A 20,747-nucleotide genomic window follows, 5' to 3' on the forward strand; every position below is an offset into this window, starting at 1 on the left:
GGCTATTGAGGAATTAAGAACCTATCGGAATCAAAACCTAAAACGCTAATTTTTTTAAAAAAAAGAAGGTGGTCAAGTAAATAGGTTTGTTCACTGTCCTTAACAGTAAAATAATAACAGCAACCTATAACATATTGGAAAAGGCAGGTAACTAGAAATATCGATAAAATTTAAGCAATATTCTTAGGATTACAGGGTGTTTATGGGTCACGAAAGTCATGAAAAAGTCAGGAAATCAGAAAACGGTCATGAAAGTCAAGAAAGTGTCACCAAATTTAGCTTTTGGGTCACGATTTTTTTAATCCCTGCAAAAAGAAGTATAGACTGGAAAACTTTGTTCTATAAAACGTCAAAATTCACCACTAAAAATGTCTATGGTCGGCTTTAAACGCTACCAAATCGCAAACAAAGCACGCTTCTATCGCATGCATGAAAATTCGGGCCAATTCGCAGCTAAATTCGCTCTTGAGAATGTTACTAAATTTTATGGTGTGGGAAAGAAAAGGTCACGAAATTTCATTTTAAAATTTTAGTAGACACCCTAGATTAGGAACTATATTTCTGGCCTTTCGGCATCTGTGGCCATGCTAGCCTGTCACGTATAAGGGGTTACATCCCTCGGCAATCACACTATCCAAACCGTCACGTATGAGAGATAACGTCCCTCGGCGATCACACTATCCAAAGACAGGATTGAGAAAGGAAGGAAGCGGCCTGGGACCCATATGTTAGGTACTATCCCAGCATTTGCATGGTGTGAATGAGGAAAACTCAGGAAAACCTTTCTCAGGATGGCTGGCCTGAAAAAGGTTTTACACTTTTTCAATCCTAATGTCTCATCGGGAATCACACCCGAGGCCGCTCGCACCAAAGGCGAGAGTGTTAGCTACTACGCTATGCGGGGCCACAGCAACATTCATAAAAGTCACCACTGTTGTGACGACTCCTCCAAAACAAAAGTGATGATCGTCTTATAAAGAAGGACTTAAACCATTGTGTGCCCCTAAAGATAAGTGTTTGAGTGTTATGCGAGCCATAGACGCACACACTTGCATGACCAACTTGCATGAAAGTTTTGTTTCATCATGCATGTTGGAAGAATTTTTTGCCCACGCACGTACCAACTTGTTGTCCAACTTAGTAGAAGAATGAATCGGAGGAGTCACGTGATTTCTTCCACTGTCGTGATTGGCGGACATAAATATAAAACAACCAACTTGCATGAGGGAGCACATACACGGTAAACATGCATGAAGAACGGCAGAACCATCATGCATGTTTACAAAAGATTTTGGGAACTTTCAGTATGCATGAACGAGGCCATAGAGTATCAACTTGCCTGTGGTTTTATCATTTTTCATGCATGTGTCTGCGTGTACTAGACACATGCATGAAACTAGAAATATACTAGAAATACTATATACTAGAAATATTTGAATCAAAATTGACTGAGAAACATTATGTGAGTAATTTCAATTGAAACCACAGCGTGTTTATCGGTTACGAAAGTCACGAAATGAGAAAACGGTAGTAAAAATCAAGGAAGAGTCACAAAATTTAGATTTTGGGTCTCTTTTTAATCTGTACAAGTATAAGTACCGATGGAAAATTTTGTTCTATAAAACGTCAAAATTCACCTGCAAAAATGTTTATGGTCAGCTTTAGATTCTATCAAATCGCATGCATGAAAATTCGGTCCAATTCGCACCTAAATTCGCTCTTGAGAATGTTACTAAATTTTATTGTTTGGTAAATAAAGGGTCACGAAATTTCATTTTGGAATTTTAGTAGACACCCTAAAGCACATGCTTTTTAACTAAGTGAGACAGTGGTCAGTTTTAAGCCAACGAATTGCGGACATCAAATGTATCTGAGTTGTGAATATTTTAAGTGTTAATTATTTGTAGGGCGGCGTTTCTCAAACTTTTCTTTTTAAGGACGCTTTTTATTAGTCAGAATATTCTACAAATTATTTTATTCTTGTCGCCTTGAAACGTTTTTAAGCATATGCTAATAAATACCAGTATACTTGTGTTAATTAACATTTCCTTAATATTATATTGGTATTATTACAAGAAAATACGAGGAAGAATCAGAAACTTAGGTTACAAGACCAAGCCCAAGTTAGTTCACTACGACTTTTGTTAGTCCAAGTTAAAGAAATACGACGACTTAATTTGCATATCAGTAAGGAAAGTGAATAAAGATAAGAATTATTTGAGTCCACTTTGGCTTTGACCCATTTCTACATAAATAGATAACCAAAGATACTTCTGATTTCAGTAAATGACCCCCCCCCCCAAAAAAAAAAATAGGTATTTCAATAAATTTTATCAATAGTAAACATTATTAAAACGAAACAATATTTAGAATTTTTGTTTGATTGCACTTGCATAACAATAATAACAAACTATAAAAATCACAAAAGAAACATTCTTAAACTTATATATATATATATAAAAAAAAGTTGCTTTTGTAGTATAATCTTTTTGAGTAATGAATGGGGAATTTAGGTCTGAATATAATACGAATAATATGCGGGAGTGACACGCGATAACCCACAAATGTGTGTTCATCAAGATTTTACGAACACACACTTTTACGAACATTTTTCGTTTTTTGGTTTAAACTATTTTTTGAACAGCTAGTTTAAACCACCTTGGTTTAAACCAGCCAACCCTGTTTTAAAGCAATACCACTGGATTCAGGTTCTCAAATTAAATAAAAAGTACAATTAGAGATTTATCCAAGGGTAAACACTTTTTACCAGTGGTACAAGCAGCAAAATAAGCAATGTGCACTTATAGATAAACTATTCTTCGTCTGAAACACATATTGAATGTGTATGGCTCTGTTGTTACAATAACATCTGCCAAGTTTGTTGAGCATCTGTACTACTTTCGTTTATTAGCCCATTGCTTTATTTTACACCTTTTTTTTCTTTTTAATTTTTAATGGTTGAACCATGTGGCCTGAAATCCTCCAGCCTTCATTTAGCTAATTTTTCGTCGTCATACAATAGTGAAATTTTGCAGAGCGACATAAATCGGATGATAATACAATACTCAATTGTTACTTTTATATATTTCTTTCTAGACGTTTATATAGTTTTGAATCAGGTCTCTTGTTTCACTTCTAACGTTCGATATCAACCTTTTCGTATGTAACCAGCTTCACTCTTTGGTAAAGCGGGATTATCTAGTACACAAAGGTTAATATTCACAAGTTCGATCAAGTTTCAGATTTTCACCATTTTTCGCACCATATTTGAAAAATAAAACAAACTAAAAAATATTTTTTTAAAAATAGTGCCTTATTTTTTTTAAAAAATTAATAAACAAAATAAAACAAATAGTGCCAAATAAGTAAAAAGTAATTGTTTTTTGGAGGGAACAGTCGCTTAATGGTAGAGCACTTGCCTCTGGCGTATGGCTCCCAGATTCGATCCCTGGCTAAATAAGTTTTTGGTGGACATCGTATTCATGGGTTTTATCGGTGTACTCCCGTTTCCTCCCACTTTCTCATTCCACCAATTCTTCCATCATCATTTACTTGTCTTTAATCATCGGTCTGTCTTAACTTAAAGTTCATAATCGTGGACCGTTAAACTGAGAGAAATTCTGTTTTCAAGGAAATTACTTTTAGTAAACATTGTTATATTTTTAAAAAATGTTTATGTATCAGTAAGAAAAAAAAATCATGCAGAAGCGCTCTCATACACAATGACTTGATATTACAAGTGACGTTTTTTTATTATTGATATAGATTAAACTATACTTACAAGTAATATTACACGAGAGTTGAAGAATTTATAAATTAATTGTATGTGAGCGCTTCTTCTGCTTTTCTTTATTAATCATACATAAATAGAATTTTTAAAAACAGAATTTTCTTGCAAACAGTATTATTTTTTTCTACTTTTTAATACGATTTGATTTACTTTCGTAAAATTTCTTTCGTTAATTATTTTTACATCTTATGTTTGAAATGACCTGATTTTGTTGATTTCGTGTTCAAGTCTATTCAAATGGTCCCGACTTTGTCAAAATTAATCTGCGTTATACATAAATTGAATGTTACTTAACCTGTTAAAGAACGGCGCGGGAAATCCCTGTATGCATCACCAGCCGGCGGCCATTTAAAGATGATTAAAAATTATTTGTAGTATTTGAAACAAATGCTTATAGCATCACTTGCCAAACATATCTTATAAGTGCAATGTTAAAGAAGCCTTCAGACAAAACTTTGACCTCATTCCTTGATTGGCAAACTATTACATGCGGGCCAAAAAAGCCTGTGTAGTGTGCGCCACAAAAGTGGCTTCCCGATCGGTGAGGTTTACCAGATTTGCCAACAAAGTGGCTTAGCGTCCTTTAAAGGTTAAATTATATTTAGTTTATAATTATGAACATGTTAGATCACAAAATCTAATTTTCACGAAATACGGCAGATTCAAATAGATTTGAACAAAAGAATCAGTAAACCCATTGAAATCAATAAAATTCCAATACATTTCAAAGAAATATCTTTCAGTTTAAGGTCCCAGGATTATGCCCTGTAGGCTAAGGCAGACAATGGTTAGGGCAAGGGAACGATGATGAAAGAATCAAAGGAGTGAAGATATGGGAGGAAACGGGAGTACCCCAAGAAAACCCACCGATACGATGTTGTTCACCACAAATATGGCCAAGGATCGAATCAGGGACCCCACGCACCAGAGGTGAGCGCTCTACTAGTGAGCCACCATGCCTTCCGTTGCAAGGACAAGAGAAAAAATGAAATGAAATCTTTAAGATTTACGTCCCATGGTTATGCCATGTTTGGTAAAGTAGACGGTGATGATTAGAAAAGTGAATGAAGAAAATGGGAGGAAGAAAGTGGGAAGAAACAGAAGAACCCCGAGAACACCTACGCACACGGTGTTTGTCCACCACAAGGATCACTTGGCGCGAGCTAGGATAAAACCAGAGACCTCACTCACCAGAAATGAACACTACCACTGAGCCACCGCGGTCCCTCAAGAACAAGAGAATATGACTACTTCCCTCTATAAATGAATGAGCTAAGGAAATAAAAATGGCGCAGGCACTCTTAACAATTAAACAAAACACTTCACCTTTGTGTTGAAACTAATTTCTTCTCTTCGAAGGACTGCTGATTCCTGTGGATCTCCCCTAGTTTATTTATTTTAAATTTTAGTCCATAGCTTAAAACCAATAAAGAATGTAAAAAGCGAGAAAATAAGCTAGATTTTACACTGTTAGTAGCATAGAACAAAGAAAACTGTCCCAGGTTGGAACACATACCAATCGATAACCCTCTTAGAATTTATAATAACTTTTGATACCATAGCGTAGTGTTGTCTTTGGCCACATAGTTAGGTCGTATAACAGATATGTGTCGTATTATTATTATTATTATTATTATTATTATTATTAATAATAATAATAATAATAATAATAATAATAATAATAATAATAATAATAATAATAATAATAATAATAATAATAATAATAATAATAAAGTCAAGCATGGACCAAAGAACACCTGAGATGCATTTAAGAATCGGATGATCAACTTGGCGGCGCCAAGTTGGGGCTGAGAGGCGTGACTTTCTTCTTAAGGCATATTTCAAAACTTTTTCACGCCTTTAGTTTTCAAGATATCAGATTGAAATTTTGCGTACGGATTTTGTATGCTTTTTTTGAGATCCCTACGTGAACCCAGGCCAAAGGGTCGCAAAAACTTTCAATCTTTTTTAGAAAAACACTCGGTTTTCCTCGATTTCCCGTTTCTTGGTGTATTATACGGACAAGCGAGTGGTACTGTTGGGAAGGATGCTCTATTCTGGAAAGAAGAAGAAACGAGGTATGAACCATGATCCTACGATAAATAGTAAGGAAACAATAGCTGTTTGACTGAAAGTCTAAAATTTACCTCAAAAATTGGAAATCTCAAAAGGGGTAGATCTTATTGAGCTCATATATTTTTTTTCAGCACAATGATAGTTGTCGATTGGTTCGTTAAACGCTAATGATATAGAATTTTCGTAACACTCCAATTCAATAGGTGCAACTATGGTTCTGTAATGTAATAAACAAGTACAGGGAAATGTAAAGCATTTAATTATAAAATAACGAAAAGTGTTATTATTTTTTTATAAACCTAACTGCCTTTCAGGTCGTCGAAGCAAGAGTATGCGTTGAAGATCATCGACAAATCGAAGTGCCGTGGGAAAGAACAAATGATCGAGAGCGAGGTGGCCATTCTTCGCCGAGTGAAACATCCAAACATCGTCCGACTCATTGAAGAACACAACTTCGCTGATGAATTGTATCTAGTCATGGAATTGGTTAAGGTTGGTAGCAACAAATGTTTTTCTTTTTAATCTGTGTTTAATTCTATTGCATTGAGTTTTTAAAACTTTATATATATGAGTTGTCCTGTACTCAAAACAAGGAATGTACGAGGTGTGATCAAAATGTACGGTGAATGTACTTGCGCAGCGCCATCTATCGATGATGTATTCATTTCAGCTAGTATATCCGGTAGCGTAAACCTTTGGTACAGTCTTTTTTTTATGAAAACGGGAAACCGGTTTCTAGAAAAACCGAAACCCGAAAAACTGACATTTCGGTTTTCACCAAAAACCGGTTTGTTTTTCACCGAAACTAGTTGGAAAACACATAAAACTATTTCTGTGTAAACGGAATCGGTTTCCGGAGAACACCGAAACATTATTCTGGTCAGAAATGGAACAAATTTTGGAAAAAACCGAACCGGTTTTGGAGAAAACCGAAATCGGATCCGGTGAAAAACCGAACCGGATTTGGAGAATACCGATAACCAGTTTAGGTGAAAAGAGGAACCGTTTTTTCTAAAAACCGAAAAACCTGTTTTTGTGCCCACTACTAGTACAGTCAGCGTAACGACTTGTGACATGTCAGTTGGCTTCCAAGGGCAGAAGAGTGAGGACGTGTTAAGTGTCTGTCGTACCCCAACATTAAGTTTTGTTCTAATCAGCAAAAAGTGCCAAAGAAGCTCACGAAAGGTCAAAGTCAGAATATGACAGTGAATTTGTCATTGAAGACTGTTTTCAAGTGTTATGAGCAATCAAAAGCGGCAAGGAACCGGTTGAAAACGAGCAACGATCGAGACGTCCTTCGTCGTCAAAAACAGACGAAAACGTGGAAAAAGTGTCACAAATGATTTATTGAAACAGGCGAATGACTATCCGAGAGCTTTCCGAAGAAATAAGTATCTCGTATGGTTCCATGAAAATCATTTTATCCGCGGATTAAATGGGCAAATGCCTTCCGTCTTCACTACAAACAAACACACTACAAGCTTTTGGCCGATAAAATATTTCTGTCTGTCGACATTCACTGTGCTCTCCAGCATGCAACTTCCGGCTTTTCCCAAAAATGGAAACATTGCTTATAGGAAAACGCTTTGACATCGTTCATTGAGAGGACCAGGACAAAGTATCTGAACCCCCTTCCAAATGAAGCTTTGCAGAAATGCTTCTAGTCATGGATTCAACGTTGGGATGAGGGATTGCTAGCCAAAGACAGTACTTAGAAGGAGATTAAATCAAATGCCATGTAAGCTTATTATGTACTTATGTATTATGTACTTTGTTTCTAATAAAATTATTCGCCGCATTTTTTTAAACACCTCGTAAATCTTTATATTCGACTATATTGACCACTGTTAATGCCACAAAAATCCACACGATAAGTCTTGAACGAAATTTTTATTTATTTATTTATTTATTTATTTATTTATTTATTTATTTATTTATTTATTGTAATGTAGCTAGAGCGATTGTCTCTTCCTCGGGCTGATAAATAGAGTCAATCCGTTAACATCTTTAGGGGTAACGGTGACTTTCAGGATGTCTATCCATATCACATTCATTCATAAAGGTACGTTTTTCATGATCCTTTGTATTGTTTTCTGGTTTAGTTGATGGTCAAATATCCGTTCCACTTCTTCATAAAAATTGTCTTTTATATCCTCATCCTTATCTTCTGTTGGGACATGTACATTTAAAACAATAGCATTACACCTCCGACCCTTAAGAGTAATAAAAGAAAGTCTATCATTACCGAGTTCAACCCGTTTAATTGCTGATATTATTCGTTTGTGAACGAAAAACATTGTTCGTAACTGATGATTTTTTTCCTTCCCCGTAAAAGAACGTAGAATTTCGGGACTTAATAGTTCCGTTTCCTTCCCATCTAACTTCCTGAACTCTCAGTAGATCCATCCTCGATTTATCTAACTCATTCGTTACGGATTTTAACAGCCTTGCCTTATAAAGACTTCTAATATTCAGTGTTCCAAATCTTATGTCCATTTTATTTTGCTGAGGTCGTACCAAGTTTTCAGTACTGGTCCGAGGCTTCTGTGAATGTTTCTGAACAAGTGCATTTTTTACAGAATGAGGTTGTTAGCCTCACACCAAACCTCCAAGCTGGAGGAGCACTCCTAGTCGTCTGTCCGCTACTGCTTATTCAGTATTTTCGCAGCTAATCTCTATATCTAGAGGCTGTTTCCTCGATCCGAAACCTGAGGACGCGTCATGACGTGCTGACAGGAACTCACATTACACGGTAACAATTAATGTAGGTAAATAATATGTACTGTACGACAGGAAAATTTCTACAGCATAATTAATAGACTAAAACCTGGTAAAGTTGGCTACCTGCATTTTCCGGTGGAACTTTACCACATTCAAGCAAAGTCATTTGTTTGCTATTCATTGGAAATCCATCTCTCTGTGTTGGAACACTCACTTAAACATTTAATACTTTAAATGACTTTATTAATTTCTTACAAGCATGCATAGTACATCTTTCGGTAAGTAAATAAGCTTAAGAGAAAAGGGACGAAATCTTGTCTATTGAATGTGATTTAAAAAAAGTATAAAGGAGGCATGATTTGTTTATTACTATTTATGTCTATTGTCGGCAAGTTTATGAACAGATCGGTGCCAATATACCTTTCGATTCATTTTCTGATTGCAAGACATTTGGGAGCCCAGTCCGGACGGTTTTATTAATGCTCTTGGTATCTTTTATTTTCGTCGTGTGTTGGAAACCTTTTCCTACTGAAGAACTTCCAGGATCGTGAGATTTATGTTGCAAAGACTAAAAGAAAAGAAAGAAAGAGAAAAAGAAAAGAAAAGAAAGAAAGAGAAAAAAAGATAAACGCACAAATCCCATTTCTCATCCTAAAGTCTGCCAGTCAATACCCATTAGGAAGGTTGGTGGCCTGAAATGTTCTGAGGTTGTAAAGGTAGTGGTCTGTAGGAGATTCTGAACTAATAAGAAATGTGATCAAGATTTTTGATATATATATATATATATATATATATATATATATATATATATATATATATATATATATATGTCGTTAGGATGTAAGTTAACAAAGTATAAGATTTCCATATATTAAACAGGGCAAGTCAAAATGATAAACCTGATTTCAGAGATTTATTCTGCGAAATCTAATGAGTATATGTTATTGTGAGACATGTACTAAGAAAGGTAAACTATTAAGAGTCTTCATCCCGGCGAAATTAAAATACCGCTAATTTTACAGTAATTATGTGATATCTTCAAATAGATAAAAGATAATTGAAATATGGAACAAGAGCGTCCTAGACAATATTATTTTGCATGAGGTACCGTTATCACAAGTCACCTAGTGGCTTTCAGTTTTCAGCTGTTTAGAAACGCGAAAATAAATGCCGATTTTCTAAATGGCTGGAAATGGAAAGCAGATAAGTGAGTCGTGATAACGGTTTCTCATGCCGGGATGAAGACTCTTATTAAAGTTCTCTTCAAACATATCACAAGTGTTCGATGTAAGCACCTCTCGTAACACGGCACACATCAAGCCGATAGTTTTATCTTCTGCCAAACCTTTCGGTGCACGTTGCGGTCAATATTCAGCAATGCAGAGATGTAGGTCATCCAATGTTGTTGAAGATGGTGGTACGCAAACATGATCCTTTACAAAACTCCATATGAAGAAATCACATGGAGTCAAGTAGGGGGAATGAGGCTCCCAATGAAGGAGACATGATAAATAAAGTACATAGAAAAAGTGTTTCCGGTAAAAACTGGAAACACTGGGGCGGAGACTAAACTTTGAAAGTTAATCTTTCGAAACGCATGGCTCACATTAACGTATGACTATTAGGTTTCATTGAAAAATTTCTGAAATCAAATCCACCATTTTGACTTGCCCTGTATATAAGATATTTGTTCAATGCACATTAAAGAAATATATAAAAACAAAAGAGTGACTAATGCAACTAAAATTAAATACAAGAGAAAATGTTTTGCAACTTATTTTATATAGAGGGGACGACGGCCCCGGGCACCGTAATAAGGGGGCGCAAAATTCGGGAGGAAAAAGAAAAGAATAAAGAGAGAAGAAAAATTACTTGGAATATTTTGTATCAGTACAAACTAGTATGTACTGAAATCCTCTTCCTGCTTTAGAAAGTGGTCCTATAATGTTACTCATGTTAGGAAAATGCATGTGCACATGTATAAAATGGAAGAAAAAAGTAATAGAAAGTGTTCAGAATCAAGGAAAAGCAAAGTTTATTTTTGAAAATTTCATTGCGCTTCGCGCCACCATGGTGGCGCTTCGCGGCTGGTCTGTCGACCTAAGTAATATGTACGGGAGCGCCGTCGTATACTTTTGCCCTGGGCGCTGATTTTCCACAGCACGGCACTGCACGTACGACCAATTAAGGACGCGTTTACTAATCTGATAGCTAAGATACTAAGAAAATATCCACATTGCTACTTCTTAAATATTCCCAATTTAAATACTAACAAAGGTGAATATAATTGTTTGGAAATCTACAAAGAAATGCCACTTTTTGTTGTTTCTTCACTTAAAAAGATAAGACGTCTTAGTTATTGGAAGTATTTCTTTGCACTGACTATCTTATCTACATCTATCGTCATAGGTAGGACGGAAAGAATATGCCATAGCCATATTGGAACTAATTAGCCTGTTAAAATTACTTGCTACTAATGCATTACCAATATTATATTAAATAATGATGTATAAATAGCGAAGATAACTTTTTTTTTTTTTTATAGAGATTTGTTATGTTTGAGAAATATTTTTTGCTGTATATTATTTATGAAATAACAAACTAAGTAAAATACATATGTAATAATTAGTTATTGTTTTATAAGTTTGTATATTACAGTTCAAAATATTCTCAGTTGGTAACTTGTAGCTATCGTAAACAGGTTTTATTGTACGTGTAGAAGCTTCTTCAAAGTATCTTGGCCAGCCACCTCTTTTTAAAATCGTTATATCCTTATTTATATATGGGAAAAATCAAAGCCTAAATCTCTTCTTGACTTCTAAGATTTCGAAGTCGGAAAGCTTATGTAGTCTGCATACATTTAAATGAATGCGGTCTTTAGAGAGATTTGTTTTTTTTAACAAGACGTAACATACCTACACTGACTTATTCTGATTGAAAACCTAACAAGAATTTTAGGAATGATCTAAAAAATGGATCAAAAGATTGCGATTTTGGCCACGAATTTTAGGAATGATAAAAAAAAAATGCATCAAGAGATTGCGATCTTGGCCAATAATAAGTTTTCGGATCAGGAGCTATTTTTGAACGGCCCCTATTTCGTATTTTCTTTGGAATAAGCACATCATACTGAGTTAAGTGATAGTTTGGGTTTGGCTACCACTATATGTTGTTCTCCAAATATAAGGCGTACAAGAAAAATTTTGATTGAAATATATTGGATCTTTTGATCCAAAAACATGGGCCATCTTCTACCACAAAATACAACTCAAGAATAGTAAAAAATTTAATTTTTCTGTAGATATTTGCAGCAACAATAGTTATGAGTTATGTTTTTTCTAGTTAGTGATAGAAGTAAATTACATACCGTTAAAAACAGGTTTTGTGTCACTTTGAAATCTCCATAAACATAATCCATTTTGTGCGTTGGGTTTCTTTGACTTGAAACAGATAAAACACATCCCGTTCAGACAAAACAACTTGATCTATAGTCTCATATTTACGATAAAATTCTTCTGACTCAGAAATTGTAGAAATGTTATAAATTAAACGTGTAATATATTTATGTTTCAGGGTGGTGATTTGTTTGACGCCATTGCGTCTGCTACCAAATACACGGAGAGAGATGCCAGCATGATGATCCATAACTTGGCTTCTGCTCTGCACTATTTACATGGGCTGCATATTGTACACAGAGATATCAAACCTGAAAATCTACTTGTAAGTAGCTTCGGTACAATAGCTGTCTGATATATAATATGTAGTTGTGGTTAATTTCAACTTACGTTTTCCGAAATGCATGATACTCAAAGAAAATAACATTGAATAAGTATTTTTATTTCTAGCTGAAATTTCCGGAATGGCAAGAATCGATTTATGGAAAACATTTAAACCCTTCTTTCTTCCACTTAGAATACATATTTAAAATGAAATGAAATTATAACAACTATTCCAAAATATAAGTTTAAATGCTTTAGCTGTTCCCTTATTTTTCCCATTTCATAAATTCAAAATGGGAAATTAGAGCTCCTTTTTCTATCTTAATTTTCGAAAATGCTGTGACACGTATAGCAAGTAAAATACTTCTTACTTACCGCAATAATCCCAGGAATTGAGGAACGTTTTCGAGTAACATGTCCTCATCATCAGTTTATTTAAGTCTGAGAAAGATTTAAAAAAAAAGGTGAAAAGGATAAAAAAAAAAAAAAAAAGAAAGATTCGGAGTAAGTATACCATTTCGCGTCAAAAAGTCCTATGGCAAATAAACTATCGTAACTGAGTTGACTTTTTTTTTAACTCTTAAGGAGCTCGCTCGTGGCTAAGCGGTTAGCATATGCGCCTTTGGTTTGGGAGACCCAGTTTCGATACCCGGCAGGAGCTCATGTTGTTCTGATCCCATGTTAATCTGTAGGTCCATATCTCATATAACCTCTCTACTAAAAAGGACGCTAAATTCAAAATCTTAAATTCTTGGGATTATTGCGATGAGTATGACACTGTATATAGGCAATTATCGCTCCACGTAGTTGAGCTGTGCCATGTGTCCGCTATTTTTAATGGGAAGTTGTGCATAGACCCAGGTTCGTTCCCTTTACCTTGAGGGACTCGTGACATACTCTGTTTTTAGTATACATTTCGACCCCTCCCCTTACATTTAGAAAACAAATTTTAATAATTCTAAATAGTCACAGTCTCTTTCTCACTTAGAAGCATGCCAAACCATGTTGTGGATTTATATACGGAACGTAACAAACATATTTTTAGCTTTGTATATAAGATTGGTTTCGATTACTGTGGGATCATGAAAGTCAAACAGTGCTGTATGTGGTCAGTACATAGACGGTGTTAGCATTGCGCTACCCGGCGTCGTGAGGACGATTGGGGAAATATTTGAATAACTAGTGAACGTAGTCAAGAAAGTTAGGAACAACTACGATAGAACCTTGCAGTCAGTTATTCATACATACTCAGTTCAAAAGTAGCCGGCTCGTTGCTTTAAGAATTTCGTTCTTCTCACCAGGGAGTTCAATTGAATATAATATTAGATGTTTAGAGGTACATTATCAGCATAATAGGCGAATAAAGCATAACAGCAATAATAACAGAAAAATTTGAAGCTGTAAAATGTGCCTACCTGTAATTTTTTGTGTACCACAATATTCCACATAATCAGATTAGGCTTCATCAGTTTACTGAGTGATAGATTAGGTTGGTTGGATCAAAGTCTATCCTTTCAACACCGAGACTATATAAGACGTGGATCTACACTTTAACGTGGAATCAGAACTACCGTAATGAATTCAAATTTCAAACCTCCCACTGGAAATCGAACCCGGCACTCCGTGCACTAAAGGCTCGCTCATTAGCCACTGGACGAGCGGGGAGGACTACAGAGTGGTAAAATGTGTGGCAGTTCGGACACATCGGTACGTTAAGCCAAAGACCCGGGTTCGATTCTCGGTCCAGTTGTGTATTTTTTTCATTCTGTATATGATTGAATTTGCATTAGTAGAGGAATTGGTGTGATATAAAATCGGTTATTTCCTTCTCTTCTCTGAGAGAAGAACGTCGACTGAAAGTATTTAAGAACAAGATTTTGAGACGAAGATTCGGATCCAAGAGGAACATGAGTGGGGAATGGCAGAAACTTCAAACGAAGAAAAAAAAATTCGAACAGATGGGTTCGAAATAAATTCCAGGTTTCAATATTCGATAACGTTTCTTAGGTAGATAATAGTCGAAAATTACTTGGCGCGAGTAATGGCGTAATGTCTATACCCAATTCGTTAAGTGCATTGTCAAATTATGTTGGTATGTCGAGTGTCCCGTTTTATTTATTTCCTAAATCTGAATACCCTAGTATAAAGGTTGAAAATTTCTGCAAGAAATAGTGTCTGCTTTTTTTTTTTTTTTTTTTTTCATAATTATACTTTCATTAAAAAGCGTTGTCTGAGGGGGGAGGGGGTCCAAATATTTTCCATAAACTTTCCCCGTGTGCGGACATCTCACTTTGATAAAGGAAACTATATAAATGATATAAGGAAAAAAAAAAAACACCAACCATAATATTTATATCATTGCATGTGTTTTTCAGGTTGTTCTGAATAAAGATGGTACAAAGTCTCTGAAGTTAGGTGATTTTGGTCTTGCTCAAGAAGTTACAGAGCCCTTGTACACTGTTTGTGGGACTCCAACATACGTAGCACCAGAAATTTTAGCAGAAACAGGATATGGTCTGAAGGTATGTACGTATTCAAAATACAAGTATATATATATATATATATATATATATATATATATATATATATATATATATATATATATATATATATATATATATATATATATATATATATATATATATATATATATATATATACCCGCGGATCAAGGATATGATCAAGGGAAGGGCTAAATCATAGTTTGCCGCTTTATCCAGTGTAAAGAAGGTAGGATTGAAACCCATTTTATCCAGTGTATGTCTGAGTGTTATGAGGGACTGTATACGAACTTGTTGCTACCAGGAAACCGATTAGCCCTTGAAATAAGCAGATGATTATTTCCAAACATCTGTCCCCAGGGAACATAAGAGCTGAATCTTAAACGTACACGTGTGTAGTGTTTCCTTCATTTTTTTTTTTTTTTTTTTTTTTTAATAAGTATTCCTTTTATAGTCACTCAAAAATTTTTCATGGAGTGATGCCACCGTTTTTACAATGCTTCTCTACTGTCCCGTATTGTTCCAGCTTGGTGTTGGTATTTGTTGGTCTTCAAACTTATAATGCATATCATGGTTGCAAACTTTGCTGAGAATCGCGCTCTGTTTCTCAATTTTAGCGTACGTTTTCGAGGTTTTTATTTGACTTTCCCTCGTATATGTGATAACTGTTCATGATTAACAGTAATAATGTCATTGTGCTGTTAAATGGTTTAGAAAGCTTGGTGAGTTTTATTACAGTCTGTCATTCACAGTATATTTCTAGGTACGAATGTACTTCCATTCTGTTGATCGTTATCATCTTGTAAATCGGAACACAGAGTTTAAAAAAAAAAATCTTGATTCACTTGTATATGAAATGAGCAATAGGTTCTGATAGAAACAAATTATATATTGTTATTGTTGTTATACATTAATATTGTTCTTTTAAGGTGGATATATGGGCTGCTGGTGTGATAATGTACATTCTTCTATGTGGATTTCCACCATTTGTGAGTGCTACCAACAATCAGGAGGAGCTGTTCGATCAAATCCTCAGCGGTCACTATGAATTCACTCCCCCCTATTGGGATGACGTTTCCGACTCCGCGAAGGAGCTGATCACTCACATGCTGCAGGTGGATCCTGATATGAGGTTCTCGGCGGAAGAAGTGCTCGACCATCCATGGGTCTCTGTAAGTAGATATCCCAAGTTCTCTTTAATAGTATGTCTGGTATTATTGGAAGAGTTAAGAGGTCCCATCACGGCGAAATTAAAATACTGCTAATTTTACAGTAATTATGTGATACGTTCAAATAGATAACTGGTTATTGAAATGTGAAACAAGAGCGCCCTAGACAATATTATTTTACATGAGATACCGTTATTACAACTCACTGATCTGTTTTCGATTTCCAGCCATTTAGAAAATTGGCATTTATTTTCGCGTTTCTAAATGGCTGCAAACGGAAAGCTGCTAGGTGACTCGTAATAATGGTACCTCATGCAAAATAATATTGTCTAGCGCGCTCTTGTTTCACATTTTATTATCTTTTATCTATTTGAAGAAATCACATAATTGCTGTAAAATTAGCGGTATTTGAATTTCGCAGTGATTAAGTCTCTTAAGGAGACGTGATTCTAGTCCGATAGCTCAATATGAATATTACCTAAAAATCAGGATTTTTATATATATATATATATATATATATATATATATATATACTCTTCATTCCCTTACGGTAGTGATGGCGAAATGGCAGCCCGCAATTAAGTTCCATCCGAGCCGCGAATGAAAATAAAAATGTGTAGCTGGCCATTATAATATACCTGAATCGAGATTTGAATTGTAACTGTTAAAATATTTTCTTTAATCTTTTAGCCACAAGACCCATTCTGCAACATAATACCTTGTTCTTTCTTCTAAGTGAAGTTTAAGACCTGGCCGATTTTCAGGAAAATGCAAATCTCAAATAAGTTACTTTCAAATGTTCATAGCTCAGGCCCTGATTGGCTTAGATCATAGTTCTGAACCCAATTCTTATCACCACTCCCATTCTATCACATCCTCTTGCGAGCGATCCTCTTGTAATTTCTGGTTTGTAATAATCTTGTGTGGAATTTTTAATATACCTATTGCGGAGATCTCATGATATCCATCTATTTCTATAATAGTAGAATCCATTTCTTTTATATAGTGAATGCAGTAATTTCCGTAAAAGCGAATAAAATCAAATTTCGTAAGTTCATTCATGTTACAAATATCGAATCCGATCGCTCGTACTGTTCCAAAATGGAGGCCGTTTGAAAATTTTAAAACCTCATAACTCCCTTGATTTTGAGTCATATGATAAAATAATAAAAATAAAGTTATAATATTTCTAATTTTGGTTTTAAAAAAGCCTGGACAGTTGTTTTAAAAAAGTTAATGAGTATTTTAGTTTTCGAGAGGTCGCCACTTCGAGTTACCTGATATTGTTGAAAATTTGGTACATTGTTGTGTATGTGTTCAGTATCACCAAAAACTGTTAAAAACAGCTTGTTTACATTTAAAATTTAGGAAACAAATAAAATTCCACACCAAAAATCTTCCTTCATTATGGCCAGCTTGCTGGAAATAAATATATATATACGAGGAAGGCTCAATAATTATTGTCCCCGGCATATTTAAAATACTTGAGCTGGGATGGCTGATGAGGGACCCCAGCCTGATGTCTTAGATGCCTATATGCTAAATTTCAGAACCATAGCTGTTATATTAATATTCCTTTTTGTCGTTTCAGGTGTTAGAGGTGACATCTAGCTTGAAAAATGGAGAAAACCAAACAACGAGCTGTCATCAAGTACCTCCAGGAAAAAGAGGTTAAGCCCAAAGGAGATTCATGAGGACATAATCAGTGTGTTGGGGCTCAGAACTGGTGCCGCGACTTCCGTTGCGGCAGGGAAAGCTTCAACAGGCCCCTGGTGCTGGCCCTCCAACATCATGCACCCCAGAAAACATTGATGCTGTGCATAATACGATTATAGCAGACAGACGAATCACGGTGCAACAGTTAGCAGACATTATGCACATTTCTGTAGGCGCAGTGGAAACCATTGTGCATGAACACTTGGGATTCAGAAAGGTGTCAGCGCGATGGGTACCCAAAATCAGAAAAACAGAGTTCGATGTTCAAGGGCTGGTTTGGAGGTTATGGGGGCAGACCTGAAACAGTTCTGTGATAGATTTGTGACAGTGGATAAGACGTGGCCCCACACTATGATCCCGAGTCCAAACGACAAAGCATGGAGTGGTGGCACAGCAGTTCGCCTCCCCCACGCAAATTCAAGGTGCAAGCATCAGCACGCAAGGTTATGGGCACATTTTTTGGGGATGCGAAGGGTGTGCTCCTTATTGACTACCTGGAGGTTGGACACACTATCACGAGGGCCTATTATGCAGCCCTAATCACTAAGTTACGCGAAGCAATCAAGGAAAAACGGCGCAGGATGTTGCAGCGAACAGTGCTGTTCCACCAAGATAATGCTCCGGCCCACAAAAGTCATTTTACTGGTGCAGCAATTCATGCTGCTGGTTTTGATATGTTGAAACATCCTCCCTACTCACCCGACCTCGCCCCTAAAGACTCATTTGTTCCCAAAGTTGAAGGAGCACCTCAAGGGGAAGAAGTTTTACTCAAATGCAGCTGTTCTTGAAGCTGTGGAGGAATGGCTTACGGCTCAGCCAGAGACTTTCTTTGAAGCTGGCATAGTGACTTTATAGCATAGGTGGAAGAAGTGCATTACTATGAAAGGAGACTTTTTGGAAAAATAATACTACTTATAGGTCAGGGACAATAATTATTGAATCACCCTTGTATATATACGTATGTCACACTAGCTTTCAATATTAATTGTATTTCAATATGCAGATTTTGTTGCATTTGTACTTTTCTGGTATTTCAATATACAGTTCTCAGTAGTTTCATATCGTACCTCTTTCATTTAAACTGATTTTTAAATAACTCTGCACCTGTTGAAAATGTTTAGTAGACCTTTTTGTTATTCTTAACAGAATGTATAGAGATGAAAGTATGCCTATTAGAACAACATTCAAATTAATATTTAAAAATATTTTCCGGTATTAGATTCTAATTATATTTATCGCTTCCGCTTATCTTCGCGATCCCCATGAAACCCTCTCGCGACCCCCAGGCTGAGAAACCTGACTTAGACATGTGACATTAGTACCAGAATACACAGAGTAGAATGTAAATATAGCATGTTCGTAAGTTATTATCGTAATGTATAAGTAGTGGAAAGCGTCAAACGGACTCAATCACATTCGTGTTCCACTCAGGAACATCATTTGGGGCTACAGAGGGGAGGCAGATTCTCTCCCCTAAGTTTGATATATATCTAATCGATATTTTAACCAATATTATAATCATATACTAATGAAGAATGTGAAACCCTAGTTAAATCGAAGAATTTTGCTTCCCTCCGCCCTAAGTGACGCTAGCTTTAATTGTTAGTTAACACTCACAACTTTTCAATTCAAATCGTGGATCTTTCTTAGGCTATATAAAGGGGAAGGGAGCCCCAAATGAACTAAACCATAATCATAAGGATGCATGTCAATGAGCTAATGTCAATAGTGATGTAATTTCGATTGAAAATTAACGAAAAACATTGAAAAATGAAGGGCAAGTATTGCGATTCCATTTCATATTAATTCTAAAGCTTTCGTGCATACCACATATTTACTTAAGAAGTTGCAAAAAGAATATTGTTGGTGTGGGTGCTCATACGCAATCCTGCGGACGCGCTGAAAATATCGATAAATGTTTCTTAATATTGTAATATCCTACACGTGGTCTGTATTTTTAAAGACCAACACGTGTTTTTATTTTGTAAACAAATCCACGTACTCTTCTACTCCAAGTTACTACACGAAGAAGACGACAAGAATCATCGTCATCACTTGGTCATGTGATGGAAGAGAAACTCCAGTGCCACCACCGCTCAAAAGAAGGCACCATGCATTACTTTCGGTCTATCACTTCCCCTCTCCTAACTTGTCTGTAGCTCTGAGAGATTCTAACCTAACCCAAGCCTCCTAGCTTGCTTGGAGCTTTGAGGCCTCCTGCCCTCACAGCTTGCCTGGAGCTTTGTGGGAACTCAATCCCTTTCTTATCTTGCATAGAGCTATGAGAGATTCCTATTCACAACCATCTACCTTGCATGCAGCTTTATGGTTTTGCTTCCCGCCTAGCTTCCCTGGAGCGCTGAGAACACTAACCTTCTTCCACTAAGCTTGCCTGGAGCTTTGAGGCCTGTTGCCCACTCAGCTTGCCTGGAGCTTTGTGGGAACTCAACCCCTTTCTTATCTTGTATAGAGCTATGAGAGATTCCTACTCACAACCATCTAGCTTGCGTGGAGTTATATGGTTTTCCTTACCGCCTAGCTTGCCTGCAGCTTTGCAGGACTCCAACCTCTCTTTGCTTGCCTGGAGCACTGAGAATCATAGCCCAGCTTGCCCGGAACTTATGTCTTATGAAAGTAATTTTATAATATCTAATTACGTGATTTAATTTTGTAAAACTACATAAAGATTATTTTAATATCTACGATTATGCCCTGTGAGCTAAAAGGGATAGATGAAAAATCCAAATTGATAATCATTTTCAAAAAAATTGGTGAAGTAACAAAATAGGAATGCCCCAAAAAGATTCACAGGTACGGTATATTTACCACACGTTCATATGAACTGGTATCAAAACAGGCGCCCTTACACCGGAAATAGGTATTTTGCCATTGGCCCTCCTTCAAGTGTAAACTTGTTGATAGGAAAGTCTTAAATGTTTATAGAGATAGCGCATTAAACGCTGGTAAAACAGAAGTGTGAAATAAATTACGGATGAACACGCTACTGGAAAATATGATATACATAGAATTATTAAGTTAATGCATAGCATTTATT

General features: G+C 35.9%; 1 protein-coding gene across 8 annotated transcripts in view; it reads left to right on the plus strand.

The window, feature by feature from the left end:
* Window positions 1-20,747, plus strand: part of LOC145681280 (serine/threonine-protein kinase DCLK1-like) — a 360,318-nt gene that overhangs the window by 309,310 nt on the left and 30,261 nt on the right. For all 8 annotated transcript variants that reach the window (XR_014130757.1, XR_014130756.1, XM_081752902.1 and 5 more), the window contains 4 exons: window positions 6,181-6,358; window positions 12,161-12,307; window positions 14,682-14,828; window positions 15,737-15,979. Coding sequence is in view for 6 of the 8 variants with exons in the window: in XM_081752902.1 (XP_081609028.1) it covers window positions 6,181-6,358; window positions 12,161-12,307; window positions 14,682-14,828; window positions 15,737-15,979 (715 nt within the window). In the remaining 2 variants the exon portion in view is untranslated. The remainder of the gene's footprint in view (window positions 1-6,180; window positions 6,359-12,160; window positions 12,308-14,681; window positions 14,829-15,736; window positions 15,980-20,747) is intronic.

This window comes from Thermobia domestica, chromosome 3, assembly GCF_964235325.1.
Source record: "Thermobia domestica chromosome 3, izTheDome1.hap1.1, whole genome shotgun sequence".
In the NCBI taxonomy this organism is placed as follows: Eukaryota; Metazoa; Arthropoda; class Insecta; order Zygentoma; family Lepismatidae; genus Thermobia; species Thermobia domestica.